At 38.1% G+C, this 16,899-nt stretch overlaps 1 protein-coding gene across 1 annotated transcript in view; it reads right to left on the reverse strand.

Moving 5' to 3' along the window:
* The window catches only part of GLP1R (glucagon like peptide 1 receptor), an 81,118-nt gene that overhangs the window by 29,097 nt on the left and 35,122 nt on the right, over positions 1–16,899 (reverse strand). Inside the window, exons 4-5 of the mRNA XM_085219431.1 lie at positions 3,762–3,871; positions 1,085–1,191 (exon numbers count right to left, since the gene is read on the reverse strand). Coding sequence (XP_085075557.1) covers positions 1,085–1,191; positions 3,762–3,871 — 217 coding nt within the window. The remainder of the gene's footprint in view (positions 1–1,084; positions 1,192–3,761; positions 3,872–16,899) is intronic.

Consider the following 16,899-nt stretch of genomic DNA (forward strand, 5'->3'; position numbering starts at 1 on the left):
AATGACAGCAATATATTTCACAAAAACTTTAGAAATATCGATTTCAATTAATTTATCTTCCACATAGCAAAATAAATGAGAGTTTCTGAAAGCTCTCCAACAAGAGATGGTGGCAAAAGTCCTTCTCTGCATTGAAATACACCCTACACAAACCACATCTGGAATACTGTGTTCAGTTCTGGGCTCCTCAGTTCAAAAAAAGACAGGAATCTCTAAGAAGTCCAGCAGCAGGACACAAAGATCAATGAATCATAGAATCATAGAATGGTTTGGATTAGAAGATGATAAAGAGCCTGAAATCATCTCCTAAACGATGAAAAGCTGAGAGACCTGGGTACGATCAGTATGGAGAAGAGAAGGCTGAGGGGCATCTCACTGCTGTTTATAAGTATCCAAAGCATGGGAGTCAAGTTGACTGTGAGGGACTCTTTTCAGTGGTGAACAACAGAACAAGGAGCAACAGGCAGAAGCTGGAGCATAGCAAGTTCCAAACGAAATCAAAGAACTCCTTTACTATCAGAGTGATGAAGCACTGGAACAGGCAACTCGGTGAAATGGAATCTCCTTCTCTAAAGATATTCAAGACCAATCCGGATGCCTTCCTGCAAGACCTACTGTAAGGAACTTGCTTTAGCAGGGGGACTAGATGATCCCTAGAGTTCTGTGATTTTGTAATTCTGTGACTAGGAAATGGGCAAGACTGAGGCTTATACACAACTGTGCAAGGTAGAATGAAAACTCCTCTGCTAAATGTCCATCCCAGATGCATCCCAGATCCCCCATCACCAAGGCAACATCATGAGAGAATGATGAAATCTTTCTTCATCTCTTTTAGTGGAAACTTCATTGAAATAAATATAAAAACAAAATATTTCAACTAATAAAAAGCATATTCATACATGCCAGTCATATAATAGAAGCTTAGGAATTTTGCTTGAATTTTGAGAAGAAATGAATGCGAGAAAGAACACAAAGGCAACTGAGAAATAAGGTGATAGAAGAAGGATAAAATCAAATTTTTATGTCAGCCTGATACAATCATACAGAAAAACATTTCTCCGTTCTCCAGAGCTTCGCCAGTTACCTGAATCCAAGAAGAATGGCGGTTGCAATTATAAGGGCAGAGAAGGAAAGAGCATATCCAATGGTGTATATGATGGACAAATTCAGGAGCTGTTCTTCTGGTGCATCCTGAGAGCACATAAAGGAGAAAAGAAAAAAAGAGAGGGAGGAAGGGATGAACAGAGCTAATGGGCTTCAGTTCTTTTTTACTGAGTTGCTTTTTGACTTTTCTTAATGATACACGGAAGTCACTCTCCTATTTTTAAGTTTAAATGCATTCATTGAATCACTCTTCCACTTTCCTATGTTTTAAAGAAATACAAATTTTAATCTTAATTCCCCAGCTGCTCCAAGGTGTTCAGTCAAAGAGTTGGACTTCACAGCCAAGCTAGAAAATAGATAATGCAGAATTATTCAATAATAATCAGAGTCAGAGAGGCATAAATTACCACACGGGCAGGGATTAAACAGATAACAGGAAGAACAGACAACTTAATTCTGCAGTAAAAATGGTAAAGCTTATATTTTCAGACTTGCACTCTTAGAGCCTATCACCTTAATGCTGTAATAAGGGTGTTCCTTTGGTAATGTCTATGTTTAGAAATAAAACAAGCCAGGTCCCATTTACTGGGTCTAAGGTAAAGTATGCCTTACACTCATGTAATTAAACCCCTTCCTGTCCCTGAATAGTGCCTCTTCCGCCTCAACTACACTGCCTGCTGGCAACAGGCTGCAGACCACCTCATACCATTAACTATGAGTTACAGCACTGCCTGAAAGGGAATGAAGTGATGTAGCAGCAGGGATGCTCATAACTTCCTGATAGCCTCTCTCTCTCTCTCTCTTCATATGTCCTGTTGAAGACACATCCATTTAGACGCTTGCTTAAAAGTGCTGGACAAAATCTTTAGGGAGAGAACTGTCTAAAAAGCTATGTGTGGGTCTGAAATACAGTACACACTTTGTTGCTTGGGCTCCAAGGCACATTCATGTTCTCTTTTATTTCTCTACTTCAAGCTGCTGATTATGCAGCAGACTCCCAAGACCTGTGGTGTACAAAGGAATATACTCGTTGTACTTCACAAAGTACAGCTATTCAGATGTATTTTGCAAAGCCAGGAGGATTTAATGTGAGCATACAGGCTGTTCCTCAGAGATTTGCTAGCTTAGTTTTAGAAGGAATGACATGAAAGTTACTTTATGAAGAGAAAAATAAAATCTCTTCAGGATCAAAAGACAGGCAAGCTACCAGGATGTAACAACTTAAAACACCTACATAGATCAAACCCACAACTCATACCTAAAGAAAACAATGTTATTTCATAAGGAATCACTTGCAAACTCTTGGGACTGTGTGTAACAACAGTTGTGACATAGTATACAGTAAGCTCATAAAAACAACCTCCTGTCTTTGTGCACAAGATGTATAGATCGTACAGTGTAAGATTACCAGGGGCTCTGTACACATTAGCTGGAAAAGCAAACATGGTCATTCACATTCCGGGGTGTCACATGATTTATGAAGGTTTTCAAACTCCAAACTAGCTCATGGAAACCTGGAGGTAGGTGCCAAATGACCACGTGTTGCCACTAGCTATCTCTTTTCTTGGCATGTTCCAGCACAGGTCTGGAAGAAACCACAAAGGCAAACAGGGAAAAGTGATCAAAATTATACTGGCTGGTACACCAAAGTGCTGTGCTGAGACACCCAGAATATGCTACTGATATGGAAGAAGAAAATTATAAGGAAATTTTAAATAAAATACATTATAAGGAAATGTTACATTTTACACAGTTGGAGAACTAGAAATTATCTCTTATTGCATTTCCTTCCACTTTGCAGCCATCTATTCCTTCTAAAGAGGTACTGAGTTCCAGGAACTCAGGAGGCACCCTGCCTGTGGAACTAAGGAATTTCATACACTAGTACTGTTCTGGCTAGGTATGTACTAGTTCCCAGCATGCTGAGACAGAGAGCAAACTCAATTTATATAAGCAAAATGATCACCCTTGGAGGCTCACAGCTGTAATGGCATTACATCATGGGTACGCACACAGTGCACTAGCTGACGCCAGTGGCTGACCAAAATCCCTTGGAAATCTCTCCACTTTTCTTTATTTGGTGCCAGGTATCCCAGCTCCCTGCAGAGTATAAAGTACTAGGGCAAGAAAATAAACTGACAAGCCTAATTCTACAGTTCATGTCAAATTTAGCTTAAAAACAAACAAACAAATCCCACAAACAAACAGAAAGCAGGAACTACCCTTTGCCCAAAGCTGAAAAACAAGTGACTTTCAGGTCAGTTAATTTCAATATCTACTTATGAGACAGAGAACGCAAACTAATTTTATCCCAGAAATATTCCACCAAGGGAAGGAAAGGAAAAGGGATAATATTAGATGATTTCTGTAATGAGAGTAAATAAGACCACTGACTCCCTCAGGAATATCCTGCACCACAGCCAAGATCCTCCAGTTTACTTCTCCCAGTTGCCTCACCTACATTAACCCTAGGCTCATCTGCCTCACTTTGTTAAAGGGGAGATACCTGACATCCCTTACTGTTAGACTCAAAGTGAGGCACTCAGGATGAATTGAAAATGATTACTTTGACAGGGCAAAAATGCATTTGCATCAATCATTAGTACTGTCCTCTGTTTGGTCCTAAATAATGGTAGCAGCCAGAGAGATACTCTTACCTGATCAGAGGCCTCACACTCTGTCAGGTTCCTCCAGGGCAGAGTCGAGTTCTCCTTCAGCAGCCAGGTACCCTCAGAGGTACAGAACCGGTACACCTGCCCATGCAGCACTGCCAGAAACAAGAGGGGACATAGGGTCAGCTGGAGTAGAGCATGCATGCTGGGAGGCAAGGCTGCGACCTTCCCTCCTCACCAACAGCTTTCTGAGTTGGAAAGAACACTCCAGGACGGCTGCAGGAGCGCTTTTTGCCTGCTCCCTGCCCATCAGCACTGCTGCTGCCTGGCCTCAGGGTTACAGCCTCATCTACGATATTCACAGGGAAAAGAGCATGCGAAAGGTGTGGATGCTCTTTCTATTCTGAAATCATGCAGACTAGTGAATAGAGAAATGTCAGAACAAGTACATTAATACAATCTCCCCAGAATGCAGCTATCTCGGCAAATATCTGCACTACAAAATAAAACCATAAATCTCTGCTTAAAGTAGCCGTGTAGTCTTTTAATTCCTCCTGTCTACATGTTTGGATAACAAACAAATAAATAAAATATCTTTTAAAAGCAGTTAGCAACTTGATCTTGTAAAATCAGGTATGATGAAATGACTTATAATAAAATTACATCAGACAGCAGCACCAAAATAGGAGTACAAATGGTAAAGACAACTGAACTTTAGCATATGAAAGTATCTAAAGTCTAATAATTCTAAATCCTAATACAGCAGTAGTCAGTGCAGGAATCAGACACTTCTGTATTCAGGAAGAGTCTTAAGCAAAAAGAATTAAATCAAAAGCCCAAACAGAAGAAACCACGTAATGTGAATGGGAGAAGAAACTATGTATGTCAATGGGAGAAGCATACGCACGTCTTGTCTCAGGAATCATTCATCACCCAAAACACTTATGAGATAGAAAACTTTAGAAACAAACAAATAAACAAAAATCTTAACCTATAAGGCAGCGTTAGGATTGCAGCATGGTTGATACGTGGAGAAATGCTCACAAAAGAACTGAGAAACCATGCAGATGACAGGAAAGTGGTGCAGAGCTGATGTACTAAAGGCAACTGATACTCTCAGGAACGGGAGATCAAGCCTCAACCCTGTGGAAACAGAATATTTTCAGCTGTATATGAAAGACATCTGACCTTATATAATATCAGCACAAGTTTATGACAAGGGTCCTGAAGGTTTTGGTGTTGAATACATACCACACACACAAGACCTTTCATCCTCTGCAACTGGTCTTGTTGAAAACCAGCACTGTGAAAGACATGCGAGGCAAACTCAATCCCCAGGATTCTTAGTCATGTCTGAATCCTGTTGTGACTCAGGCCCCCTTACTTTTCAGGCAGTGCAAATACCAAATGTACAACAACCAGCTCCAGTTTGAGTAGATCAAAATGATGAACAAACTTTCCACAAGATGTGAGTAGTTGCTGCCTCCTTGCTATCATACAATATCCTTCTCCTGTATCATAATGCTTTTTGATACCATACAGTCAGTTTCTCAACTGACACCAATTATTACATTCAATAATTGAATATCACACTCTACAATGAAAATAAATAAAAACTACTTCCAGCATATGGGGAATCTGATTTTATTTAATTTGTAAATTAATGCATCAGCTGACGAAGTTGCACAACTTTTAGAATGGGATCTTAAAGAAGCCAGTTTATTTGTAAAGTGTCAATCACACCTCATTAGAATTACATGTTAAAATGTGGATTGATGTCCAAAGCTCAAATGCTCTGTAGACCGATAAAAGACAGAGAGGATAGGCCAAGAGTTAACACTGAAGTTAATACCATCATCTATAATGTTCTCTGATGAGTCTGTAAATAAAAACAAATGCTGTGGCCAGCTAAACAATTCTACTTAAGAGGAAAATGTTATCACATGGCAGAATGCTCACAAACACTTCCCTATCAGCCTCCTTTTATTAGAAATAGAAGCAAATTAAATGATTTATCTGCTTAAAACAACCTGATCTGCCTTTTACAACAACACTGTGTCAAGGTCAGATTACTCACCTAACAGTCCCTCAGGATAAACTGAAACATTATTCACTGTAAAAACAAATTACAGCATGTCCTATTCAATCACTTCTATTCAGGCAGAGAGACGTGAGAGTGACGAAAAAGGACGAGAGACCAAGAGTTTTGTCTAGATGCTGTGTCAAATATTATAGAACTCTGTTAATAGATCTTCTCTATTTCAAGCAGAAGTAAATGTTTTGGAAATGGTAACAATTTTGTCCACTAAAAAGAGGGATTCTGTAGTAGTATATGGGTATCACAACAGTCTTCCAGCAGACTAGTTTGTTCCTGAAATGAGAAAAATGCCCTTTGATGGGGACCTTGGGAGTCTACACCTCCCAACAGTTATCAGTTGATGTGACCTGACCACTGCTCACTTAGAGTCACTGTTGGCTGTAAAAGCTGTCACAGAAGCATCATTTAGCCCCCATTCTGGCTTCTCATACAGCAAACACATCCTAAACCCAAGACCTGCAGTTGGCAATACAGCAATAGGGTGCAATCTGGACATGAAGCCTCCAGGGAGCAGGAGGAGCTCCAGCCTGCACTACTGTCCAAGAAACACATTTATCTAAATGAGTGTTTATGCTGGGCTCACTGCCACATCGTCTGAAATTATATTACCTCAACAGGCAATTTAACTACGAGTACTTTATTTAGTACCCTTTCCCACTGTTTCTCCTCCCTCTGTATATTAGTCATTCCAACTCCTTCGTTTTAGTGATGATAAAGCAATGACAAAACTATGCCTTGCATTTTGTTTTGAAGGCAGAAAAGCTGACGGTCACTTCAAGTTTCTGCAGCAAGAAGAGATTCATTTTCAATTATATCCTACAGTCTGTGTGAGAGGTGGGAAAACAGATCTGAATGCACATACTGAGAGCTCCCATCATGCTGCAACAGAATGATAAGAGAGAGTCATGTACCCACTGTCCTAAAAGAAAAGATGGACGTGAGCTTACACACACCTAATATCTACTTTACAGGGTGCAAGGGGAGATGCAGCTGAGCAAGTGTTGTCTATGATACAGATTGCACGTGTTGTCTATGATACAGATTGCACGTGTTGTCTATGATACAGATTGCACGTGTTGTCTATGATACAGATTGCACAAACTCACCTTGCATACCCTGAAGTCCTCAGAGCCTGTACGTCATGCTTTACTATCAAAAGTTAAAAACCAGAGACTTTGCTCATGGAGGTGATGTACTGCAGAGATTCTGCATGCAAATACATTCTTATTTAAAAACAATCAATTTGGAATTATACTAATGCTAAAAAATAAAACATTCAAGACTTAAGAATTGCTAAGCTAAAGCCACTTATGTGCTTTTTAATTCCATGCAATAAAACTGTTTTAACTTATGCAGTTATACATTTTTTGTCAATAGAATCTATTGTTGGGTTTGTTTTTTTCTTGTGGGAGGGGAGAGAGGGGATTCCTCAGGGTAAATAATAGGGGGATGTCATTTAATGAAAAATTATCAAGCTATCAGGTCATATTTAAGCATACTGAATCAAAATAACAACAAATCCAATGTTTTCTTAGACCACCAATTCAGCTTCCCAATGAACATTAACCACTACTGTCTCCTATTTGTTCACAGACGTTCCAAAAATGAACAATGTATTCTAGTTACATATTAAAGCCAGATTTATACAACAGAGAAAATTATGCAGCCACAATATTCATTCTACATGGACATTCACTTTTCTTAGTGCAGAGATCATCATTTCCAGCTCCGCAGTATTTTCCCTCACACAGTACAAGTCCCCACAGTTAATGAGGCAATGATTCTGCAGAGAGGAGTTTGAGCTTTACTACTTGCCTTAAAAGACCACCCATTCTGTGCAGTGCAGGAGTAAGATCTGTGGAAAAGTGATAGAATATAGCTTCGTAATTAAAAACTACTTGCATACTAGTTGCCAATAGAAGTTGCATGAGCAAAGTAGGCCACAATAAATCAAAGCACTCATTAAGTTGTAACATTGCATATCGCTAGGTAGGAGTTAGTATCTCAAAACAAACAAGCCAAAAAAACCCACCATAAATCAACCAAAAAACTCACCAGAAAGAAAAAAAAAAAACAACAACAAAAGCCCCACCACATCATACTGAAAAACAAGATTATTATGCTAAAAGGAGTTATACTCTCTAAGCATTTCAGCTGAATAACTTGTGTTGAGAAAAAGCTGTATTGATTATGCTAGACCACACTGAAACCTAACATAACCTTTTGAAATGTACTTTAAAAAACAAGTCATAAAAATGTGTGCATTTTTGTGTGTATTCATTTTAATAATGGAGAGTGTTTATGAACTATAAAAGATACGCGAATTAACATAATAAAAGAAGGCTGTTTATGAAATACAAGTATTTATGCTAATAGCACAGCTTTGTGAAGGCTTGGTAAGACACCAAGAGGGACCAGTAAAAGTCTTATTCAGAATAAATAAAAGTGAGTTGGAATAAATTTATTGCACGAACAAACATGATTGAAAGTTTTATATATATGTAAAAACACTGCTAAGAGGTTCTGTGTTTTTAAGTTATTGGATCAGTAAGTTAATGTAATTAATAGAAGACATCTCATTAAAAGCATGTTAAAATAAAGTGGGAAAAAAAAAAAAAAGATGCAATAAAAAGTTTTCTTGAAAGGTAAGAAGAGAAACAGCTGCAGGCTTCCTAAAGCAGAGGAAGGGACCCATTTAACTATGCCCGTGATTCAAGAACTTTAAAAATAAAAAAAAACAAAACATGCATATAGTGAAAGAAAAATAAGCTAAAAGAAAAGGATGACTAGGCAAATCATCAGCATGATGCCTGGTGAGCCAAAGCAAGGGAAAAAAGAAAAAACAACAGATAACTGCTATGTTAAATATGCATAGCCAGGAGGCAGAGGTAAGTAGGCATGCAAATAAACCCGTTATTTGATGAAGCAAAACAAGAAGGTCCAGAAGATGTAGATAAAACCAGTGCCAGGTGCCACAAACAAACTGCCAATCCTTAGCAGAAGGGAAGTCTTGGTTATTTAGTTATCCTCAAAGACAACAGTGTAAATTAGAATAATTGAATCATTAGATTTCACCTCTCACTGGACAGTGATAAAGATAAGCCAAAAATGCAAAACTGTTGGCAGGTTTTGGTGCAGGCAACTTTAAAACATATCATGAGAAGGAATCCAATCATCAAAACTTCATTGAGAGACAAATAATTCTGTATTACCTGCTACATTCCAAAAGTAAAAGAGTTGGATATTTCAAAGCGGAACAGATAAAATGAAGGATTTCATGTATTTCAGAGTGAAAACATACATTTATATTGAACAAATCGTGCACTCTGGCACTGGTCAAAAGCTTATTACTTTTGCAAAAGAAAGCCTGAAGCTGCAAAGGAAGATTTTATCAACTGGTAAAGGCTTTCCTTTGGAGATAGCTCTTACAATTTCTGCAGACTTGGAATTATTTTTCCAGTACTTTGAAGAAGAAAAAAAAAAAAAAAAGCAAAATAAAACACACACACAAAACAAAAACAACCCACACAGCAACAACAAAACAAAACCCAAACAGTTTGTTCAAATACATTAAGAAATGCAGCCTTTGATATTACTGCTCAGGACTTGTGCCACATCCATACATTCATGCGCTTTGTCAGTGGATTTTTCTGTCACACAGCATGGGGATATTGATGTTGAGTCTCAAATACGGCAGAGGTGTACTCTAACACTTTTTGCCTTTCTGCCCCAATATCTTCCTCTTCTTTCTGCCTTCTTTGCCCATCTCCTTTTAGTTGCTATCATACTATTTCTCTTCCTGCTTATATTGCCCTCCTTAGTTCTCTTCTTCAGCTTTATTTCTCCAACAATTTCTACTGTTGCAATAATTACTCATGCACTACTGATCAATAAACCTGCTGCTGATCCTCTCCCTTCACTCTGAATTTTCTTATTCCTCTCAGCTCTTTGACTTGCTGTGCTCCAAAGCCACTGGAGATGAACAAAATAAAACACCCTGATTTCAACCTCTATCCTCTTAACATGTCTCCTTTCTCATCGTGTTCCTCAGATATTCTCAGCACACCCAACAAGCTTCTGCTCCAGTCAAACAGTGAAGAGAGGGGAATTCAGTGGGACAAAATGCAAAGAATTCACCAGAAGGAATAGAAAGTGGGATGTCTTCACTGCCCTAGGAGTCCCATTCATCCTCCTTACTCACATGCTTAAGTGCAGCATGGTTCTGACAAAAAAATTTCTTGAAAATTTTCAGCTTTAAACCAGACTTCTATTATATTGAATCACATTCAACCAAAGCTTTGCAAGCCTATAAGTTACTAAAATCAAGCTCCTAAAGAAAAAATAAAAAACAAACTATCAAATGATTTAATCACGGAAACCAGCATCACTCCTGCCAATAGTTACTGGTGGCAGTTATGCCTAGATTGACCTTCCCATTAAAAGATGAATCTTTACAACATCTATGAGACCTACTTCTGATCTAAAAATTGGGAATTCTTACACCATTCTATTAGTAAACTGCCCTAAATTCACTCTTTCATCTTCATTTCTACTCTGTTTTCATTGCTTCAAAAGTATTTGGATGGACATACAATCCTTTTGACTTAAATTTTTCTTTTCCTGCCAAAGTGCAATTCTTTCTTGAAGTATTCACTGCCAATGTTACCTCGCATTTTTAAAAGCTTAGAGCAGCTCTCTGACATTCATCATCCCCACAAACTCAATATTTTCCACATTTTTAGCCATGCTTCAGTTCTGTTTAAACAAGATTGTTGATACTCTGCTTCATTAAGCTCTAGGACAATCATCAGCCAGGTTTTGTGTGTGGAAGTCAAGCTTTTTTTTATTTTTTTTAAACTTTCAGAGGAAATACGTTGATGAGCGCTTGATCCTTTTCTTGCTTAATTCACTTCTGCTTTTTCCAATTTTCAGAAAGTAAATTAGTTTCAGAAAGGTCAGATGAATCTGGCCAGCCACCAGCCACCACTATCATTATTATTGCCATTGAACTACAAGTACTGAGGTTCTCTCATAAACACCCTGCCCAGAGAACTTTCGTTCTTATTCACGGAAAATTTAAAGTGATGTATGGGAGTGCTAACAGTACACTACCATTTGCAGTACATTTGAGGAGGATTTGGTGTACTTTCAAAATTCATAGCAAGGACTTGGGTCTCTCAGGGGAAGTGTAGTCTACTACTGAAAACTCAAGGGGAAATTTAATAGCAAAACATACAAATGGAAAATGGTAATATACCAAATAAAGCTGTGTACATGATGAATAAGTACAATCATTGTGTAGCTTAGAACATTTTCAAGGTAAAGTTGCATTTGTGGAGTGTGAAGTGGAGGATGTTCTATAATTAAACTACTTACACACAGGTACCTTTTAAGTCAGTCCACACTTTTTGCATGACTACTTTGTCAAATGAAAATATTAAAAAAAAAAAAAAAAATCAACGCAAACATAGAGCTACTAACTAGAAAGCAGACAGCATGATTCTTCCCCACATTAGGTATTTACATCTATAGGTATATAGGCAAGCTGAGTTCCATACATACTGTTACCTGAGTTTTGTGGATCTCAGGAAAAGCAAGCAATCCTTCAAGTTCACTATGATACCAGGAATGTGTTTGTTACGTGAGAAAATACATACAGATTGGATGCAAGAGGAACATTTGCCGTCACTCAAAGGTGAAGTGCCAGCAATCACAGAACAAGCAGGGAAGAAGTGGGCTCAAGATCACACAGTTCACCCAGCAAGCTGTTCTTTACTCATGCAGTTAAGGTCAAGCATTCACAGTTTATTCTATCTTGGTGGCTTGGGAAAAAAAAATAATAAATAAAATAAAATCAATTCTAACTGATGATTAACAACATTTAAGTGAGCCAGAAAGATAATGACCTGTTCTTAGCAAAACATTCAATTATGTAGCATACATTACGTACTATGTTTATTTAGATCATGACCTATTTCAATTTACTCTTTGCCTACTATATTTAAAAGCTGTAAGTTCTCAAGCGTAAAATCATTACAATTTTAAAGAGTAATATGAAGAACTGTTTGAGGCCTTTTCCTTTAATAGGACTGTGAACAAATGAAGATACTACATATTTCAGTTACACAAGACACTGAAACAGGCTGCCCAGAGAGGCAACCAAGGCCAGGCTGGATGGGGCTGTGAGCAACTTGGTCTAGAGGGAAGTATCCCTGTCCGTAGCAAGGGGGTTGGAACTACATGATGTTAAGGGACCATTCCAACCCAAATCGTTCTATGATTCTAAGACCTGTAATAACAGTTTAGATGAAGTTTAAAGAAATTGCTAAGCTTAAATCTGCCTGCTTAAGATAAGCTATTTTTAGATCTGCACAGACAAAGCACAGAGGTACCCTGGTAGCTCCCTTGCAGTCAGTTGTGATGATTAATTCTCACTTAAAAGAACCTTACTAAGAAACTATTAAACTTGAGAAGTTGGGGGACAACTTCAAGAAGATGCAGAATGAGGTTCACCTATGCAGTGATGTGCCTTGATATCCTTGATACATTCCAAGGAATTACTTAAGTAGAACAAAAACCATCATACAGTCAGAAGCAAGAGTGTTGGAAAACATGCCAACTTTTCTACCTTCCACAGATGCAGTCACACCCGACCAATGTCCTACAACAAAGACACTCACCTTTTATGTTATGTACATATGCATGTATGCAATGCAGAAGAGCACATTCTTCCTAGAGAACCTCAGGAGACCAGATTTGTACCTACCACGCATAAACCATGAAGTCATCCCTGTCTTTCAACAGATGCACTTCAACATTCAGCCACATGAAAAGTCTCCTTTTGTTCCCATTGCACATTTGAGGAGGTGCACATGCTTTGATTGTGGCAGTTCCTTAAGGAAGTCACATAACTCACCCATTTCAATATTCAATACATTTCATATTTTTAAACAAAACTAAGAATGGCATTGCCACACAGTACCCAGCAGATATATCTGCTAAAGATTTTTTTAAAATTATTTATTCTGACAGGGTCTCAATCTACCTTTGAGATGAGCAGCAAACGTTCTAGATTTTTCTGGTTTACAACCAGATGGAGACTAATAAATGGAAACAGAGGTGAACTTGAAAGACTGTTTTGTTTTTTATTTAGCAAACTGAGATTGCCAATTAGCTTAAGACAGCTTTCACTGCAAAGAAGGAAGTATAAATTTTGAATTGCTTAAGGGTTAGCAAATGCAAAGCAGGATCTCTTTCACTGAAAAAAGGTCACATCCCTTTCCAGTATTATGAGAGCTTTCTGGAAACTCAGTTTTATTGGAGCAAAGAAAGGAAGAAATATAATAAATGTCTAATCATCTTTGCAGTAGCCAATACTTGAAGAAAAATTTATTTGCTTCTACATTTAAAGAGAAACAAGCAGTTTAGCAACAAGCTCACGTAGCCATATAACAACATTGGCTTTAAAGAGATTTTGAACTATGAAACTGAATGATTGAAGAAAAAGCAGTGGAGATCAAACCAGACATGGCTTACACAGGATTCTTAAACTAAATGTTCAAACCAGACATATAGTGCAAACTTTCTGAAGGAAATCTCTCATACACTGCTACTTCCTCAATTATACTGCTTTCTGTAGATTCCTCTGCAATGTATATTGCTTTCTTTGGGCTGTCTCACATGGATGATGTGTCACTGCCCCAGTGTGAAGTCTCAGGAACAAAAAAAAAAAACCCCACCTTTCATTCTGCTTTTTGTGTGAAGCACTATGGCACTAAGAAACCAAGTTCACTCCTCTCCTAAAGGGATGACAAGAAAAGCTGTTCTGTGACCAGAAAGGGAATGGTGAGCACTGAAAAAATGGACCTTAAGCTATTATGAGAGAGTAAGAAATAGGGAAGAGCTGACCTGGATGTGTCCTTGCAACTAAAGGTACTCAAAGCAGCAAACCACCCTCTGGTCTCCTACGCAAGGCATGTGAGAAATTTGTTCCTTTCTCTGGCACAAAAGTTTGGTACTTCGATAGTCTTCCAATGGGTTCCATAAGGTCACACTGGTGGACTCTGTAGTTGTACAGATAAATCATTAGGTCCTATGTCCCCATTCCGGATTGAGGTGCATCCAACGGATACCTGAGGCACCGTTTCTGTATCAGTTTTCTCCAAAAAACACCCCCCACATCTGATCAAACTGAACTTGCTCACAAAAAATACAGCCATCAGAGGGTTGCTTCAAAACTCATTTGTGCCATACCAAAATACCAATACAGACACACCTCAACAGTCAAGCCAGTTCAGGTGTCAGACATGTCAAATCTAGAGATAGAGTGTTTTTTATTTCAGTTTAGGACTTAAAAGATGAAAAGATTTTGAGCAGAGCTCTCAATAATATTCGTTAGCACATTTTATTTATGGGTATTAATCACCTGAATTTATACCAATTCATACTGAGAGTATTTCTAACGCTGCATTTCAATACAGAATACCTGAAGCTTGACTTTTCATATGGTCAGTACCCATACATACATTTGCTACCTCATTTATCCAAATAAAGATGATTAGTAAAATCTGCTACTACTATGGTACTACTATGGTTTACATAATTTGTCTGAAACTGGAACCTCTGGAAGTTTTTTTTTTTTTTTCAATTAAAAGGAATTTAGTACTATTAAACAACAAAATATCAGAATCACAAAGGAGACAATTGTAAAATGAATTGTGCAGCTCTGAGGTTTCCAAATCCACACGGTGTTATGGGCAGCTAGCCTTCAATTGTAAAAAGGTAATAAGAAAAAGCACATAGCCACTGGCAGCAAAGTGAGGTGCTCTCCATCCTTTAAAGGAATACTGATCCCCTTGGAGATCTGAACTTTGGGACAGCCACTGCCCAAATAGATCTTGCTGATCTTGCTGACTACAGTGTGGATAGTACAACATGCAAGTTTTACCTGCTGTAACTACAGTGCTGTCAAAAACTGAGCAGCTTTTTTAAGTTCTCACTAAAGAGAGGCTTTGTTCCGTAACACATGCATATATGACAGACCAAAAGTTCTGACTTGGGCAGCCAGAAGCATGTGAAACTTAGCTTCAACAAGCATTGGACACAGTCCAAAGTCTGTGCTGGAAATTTCAAAGAACAAATGTTTTCACCAATAACCTCCCTCTCCTGATACTTCAGCATCTCCCTGTGAAGATCTGCCCAACAGTGAGAATTGCATAAGCACAAATAGTAACAAAACAAAGAGCTGGAGACAAACTGCCCATATAGGTATGAAATTGCTGTGAAGTTTACTGTTTTAAAGATATATTAGCAGGCTATGAGAAGTGCAAATACAAACATCTTACTGGTGATGGAGGAGGAATGATGCATATGATGCATAACAGAAATACATATGTGTCTTTTGATAATTCAGATATTTTCATTTGATATTTTCAGAGCATTTCAAAACACCATGTTGGAATATACGTCTTCCTAAAGAGAAAGCCTATGAATCTCTGAATGAATCCAGAGATCTGAACAGAATACTGTTTGTCTGAAATTCACTTCTCTCCCTCCTTCTGTTACCCTCAGTGTTTTTTATTGTTCCAGAGGGCTTCTTTGTTACATAAACAAAGCTTTTTTTTTTTTTATATGGCATTAGAGAGACAAATGACTGGAGAATTCCTACTATCAGGTACTCACAGTTCAGCATTAACTGAGCTCCTCATTTACTATACCATGAAAATCCTGTACTGTGCTGTGAGAAACGTGAACCAGTAACAAAGTTGCTCTAAATATTATTAGCTCCAGCGACAGTGGCTTAACCCACACTGAAGCAGAGACTACTCTAAACCTCCGCTCAGCTTCAGTGCAATATTGAGTATCTAGACAACTTTAATATCCTTATTTCACAATTTCCTGATGAGTTAGGGCAATGTTCTAAATGATCAATCTATGTAAAGTAGATAAATTTTAATACAGTTGCAATCACTGCAATCAGGAATCTGACCTGCATGGAAAAATAATGACTCAAAGAATCAGGGGAAAAAGATCCACCGCATTTCACTCGGCTAAAATTCCCAATCTGATTTGCTGCACAGCCATACAGAATAGAAGAATATGTTTAGCAACTAGATATACAAAATGCAGTAGTTAAATGTCACTGAAGAAACATGTAGTTTGTGCATGCCATGTCCTAGAAGTATATCAACAACTCAATGCCCAGTATTTCATTGGAGATACAAAATAAAATTCCTCTAAGGATTCGTGTTTAATTTACTTGCCTGTCACAAAGTAAGTCCATAGCAGTATAGGGATACAAGGGTTCAAGCATAAAATCGTGGTTTAATTTCATGATCTTTCTACTATCCAGCTATCACAAACACATTCTCTTCAGAGACAATCTTTGAAGCCAGTATGCCAGTACTGAATTTGGCAAGGATACTGACACACACTGGGTAGCAAAATAAGAAAAATGTTCAGCACTTCTAAAGAGATGTGACATACAAGCGGGACAGTATTGATTTTCTTTACTATACTTTATAGTCCTTCTTTGTATACAACACTTTTCAAAAGAGGTAGAAGACAAAAGTTGCAATTATAAGGTAAGTGATATTGTGAGACAAAACCTTGCAGCTTCAGACATTGCTTAGCGTAACAGAAATGCAGACCCATTCTCCATAGGCTTGTCTTGTGAAAGAGACAAGTCAGAAGTCTCTGTATGCATACAAGTCTGAATGGACATAGAGGTCTGAGAATAATTGCAGCAAGTAGAAATGGAAATCAGTTACTGTCATGTACTGTCATTACCTAGCATAGCTACTAAGCAGAAAAAAAATCCCCAAATCATTTTCAGCTTTCCACTCTACTAGCAAATCTGCTGAGCTGCATCTGCTGTTGGGAGTTGCAGAAGGGTAGTCTGAAGACTGATAGTCACTAAGACAAGATGAGAAGTGATACAGGAACAAGAATAAACCTGTTTCGCAGACAAAGCCTGCAAAATTTGTAATTGATCAAGGAGAGCTCTAGCATTACAAACACTTTTCATGTGAATTCTTTTCCCCACCTCCTTTTCTGGTTCACACCAATGAAAATTTATAAACATTC

The sequence above is a fragment of the Meleagris gallopavo genome, chromosome 2 (genome assembly GCF_905368555.1).
Source record: "Meleagris gallopavo chromosome 2, MGAL_WU_HG_1.1, whole genome shotgun sequence".
In the NCBI taxonomy this organism is placed as follows: Eukaryota; Metazoa; Chordata; class Aves; order Galliformes; family Phasianidae; genus Meleagris; species Meleagris gallopavo.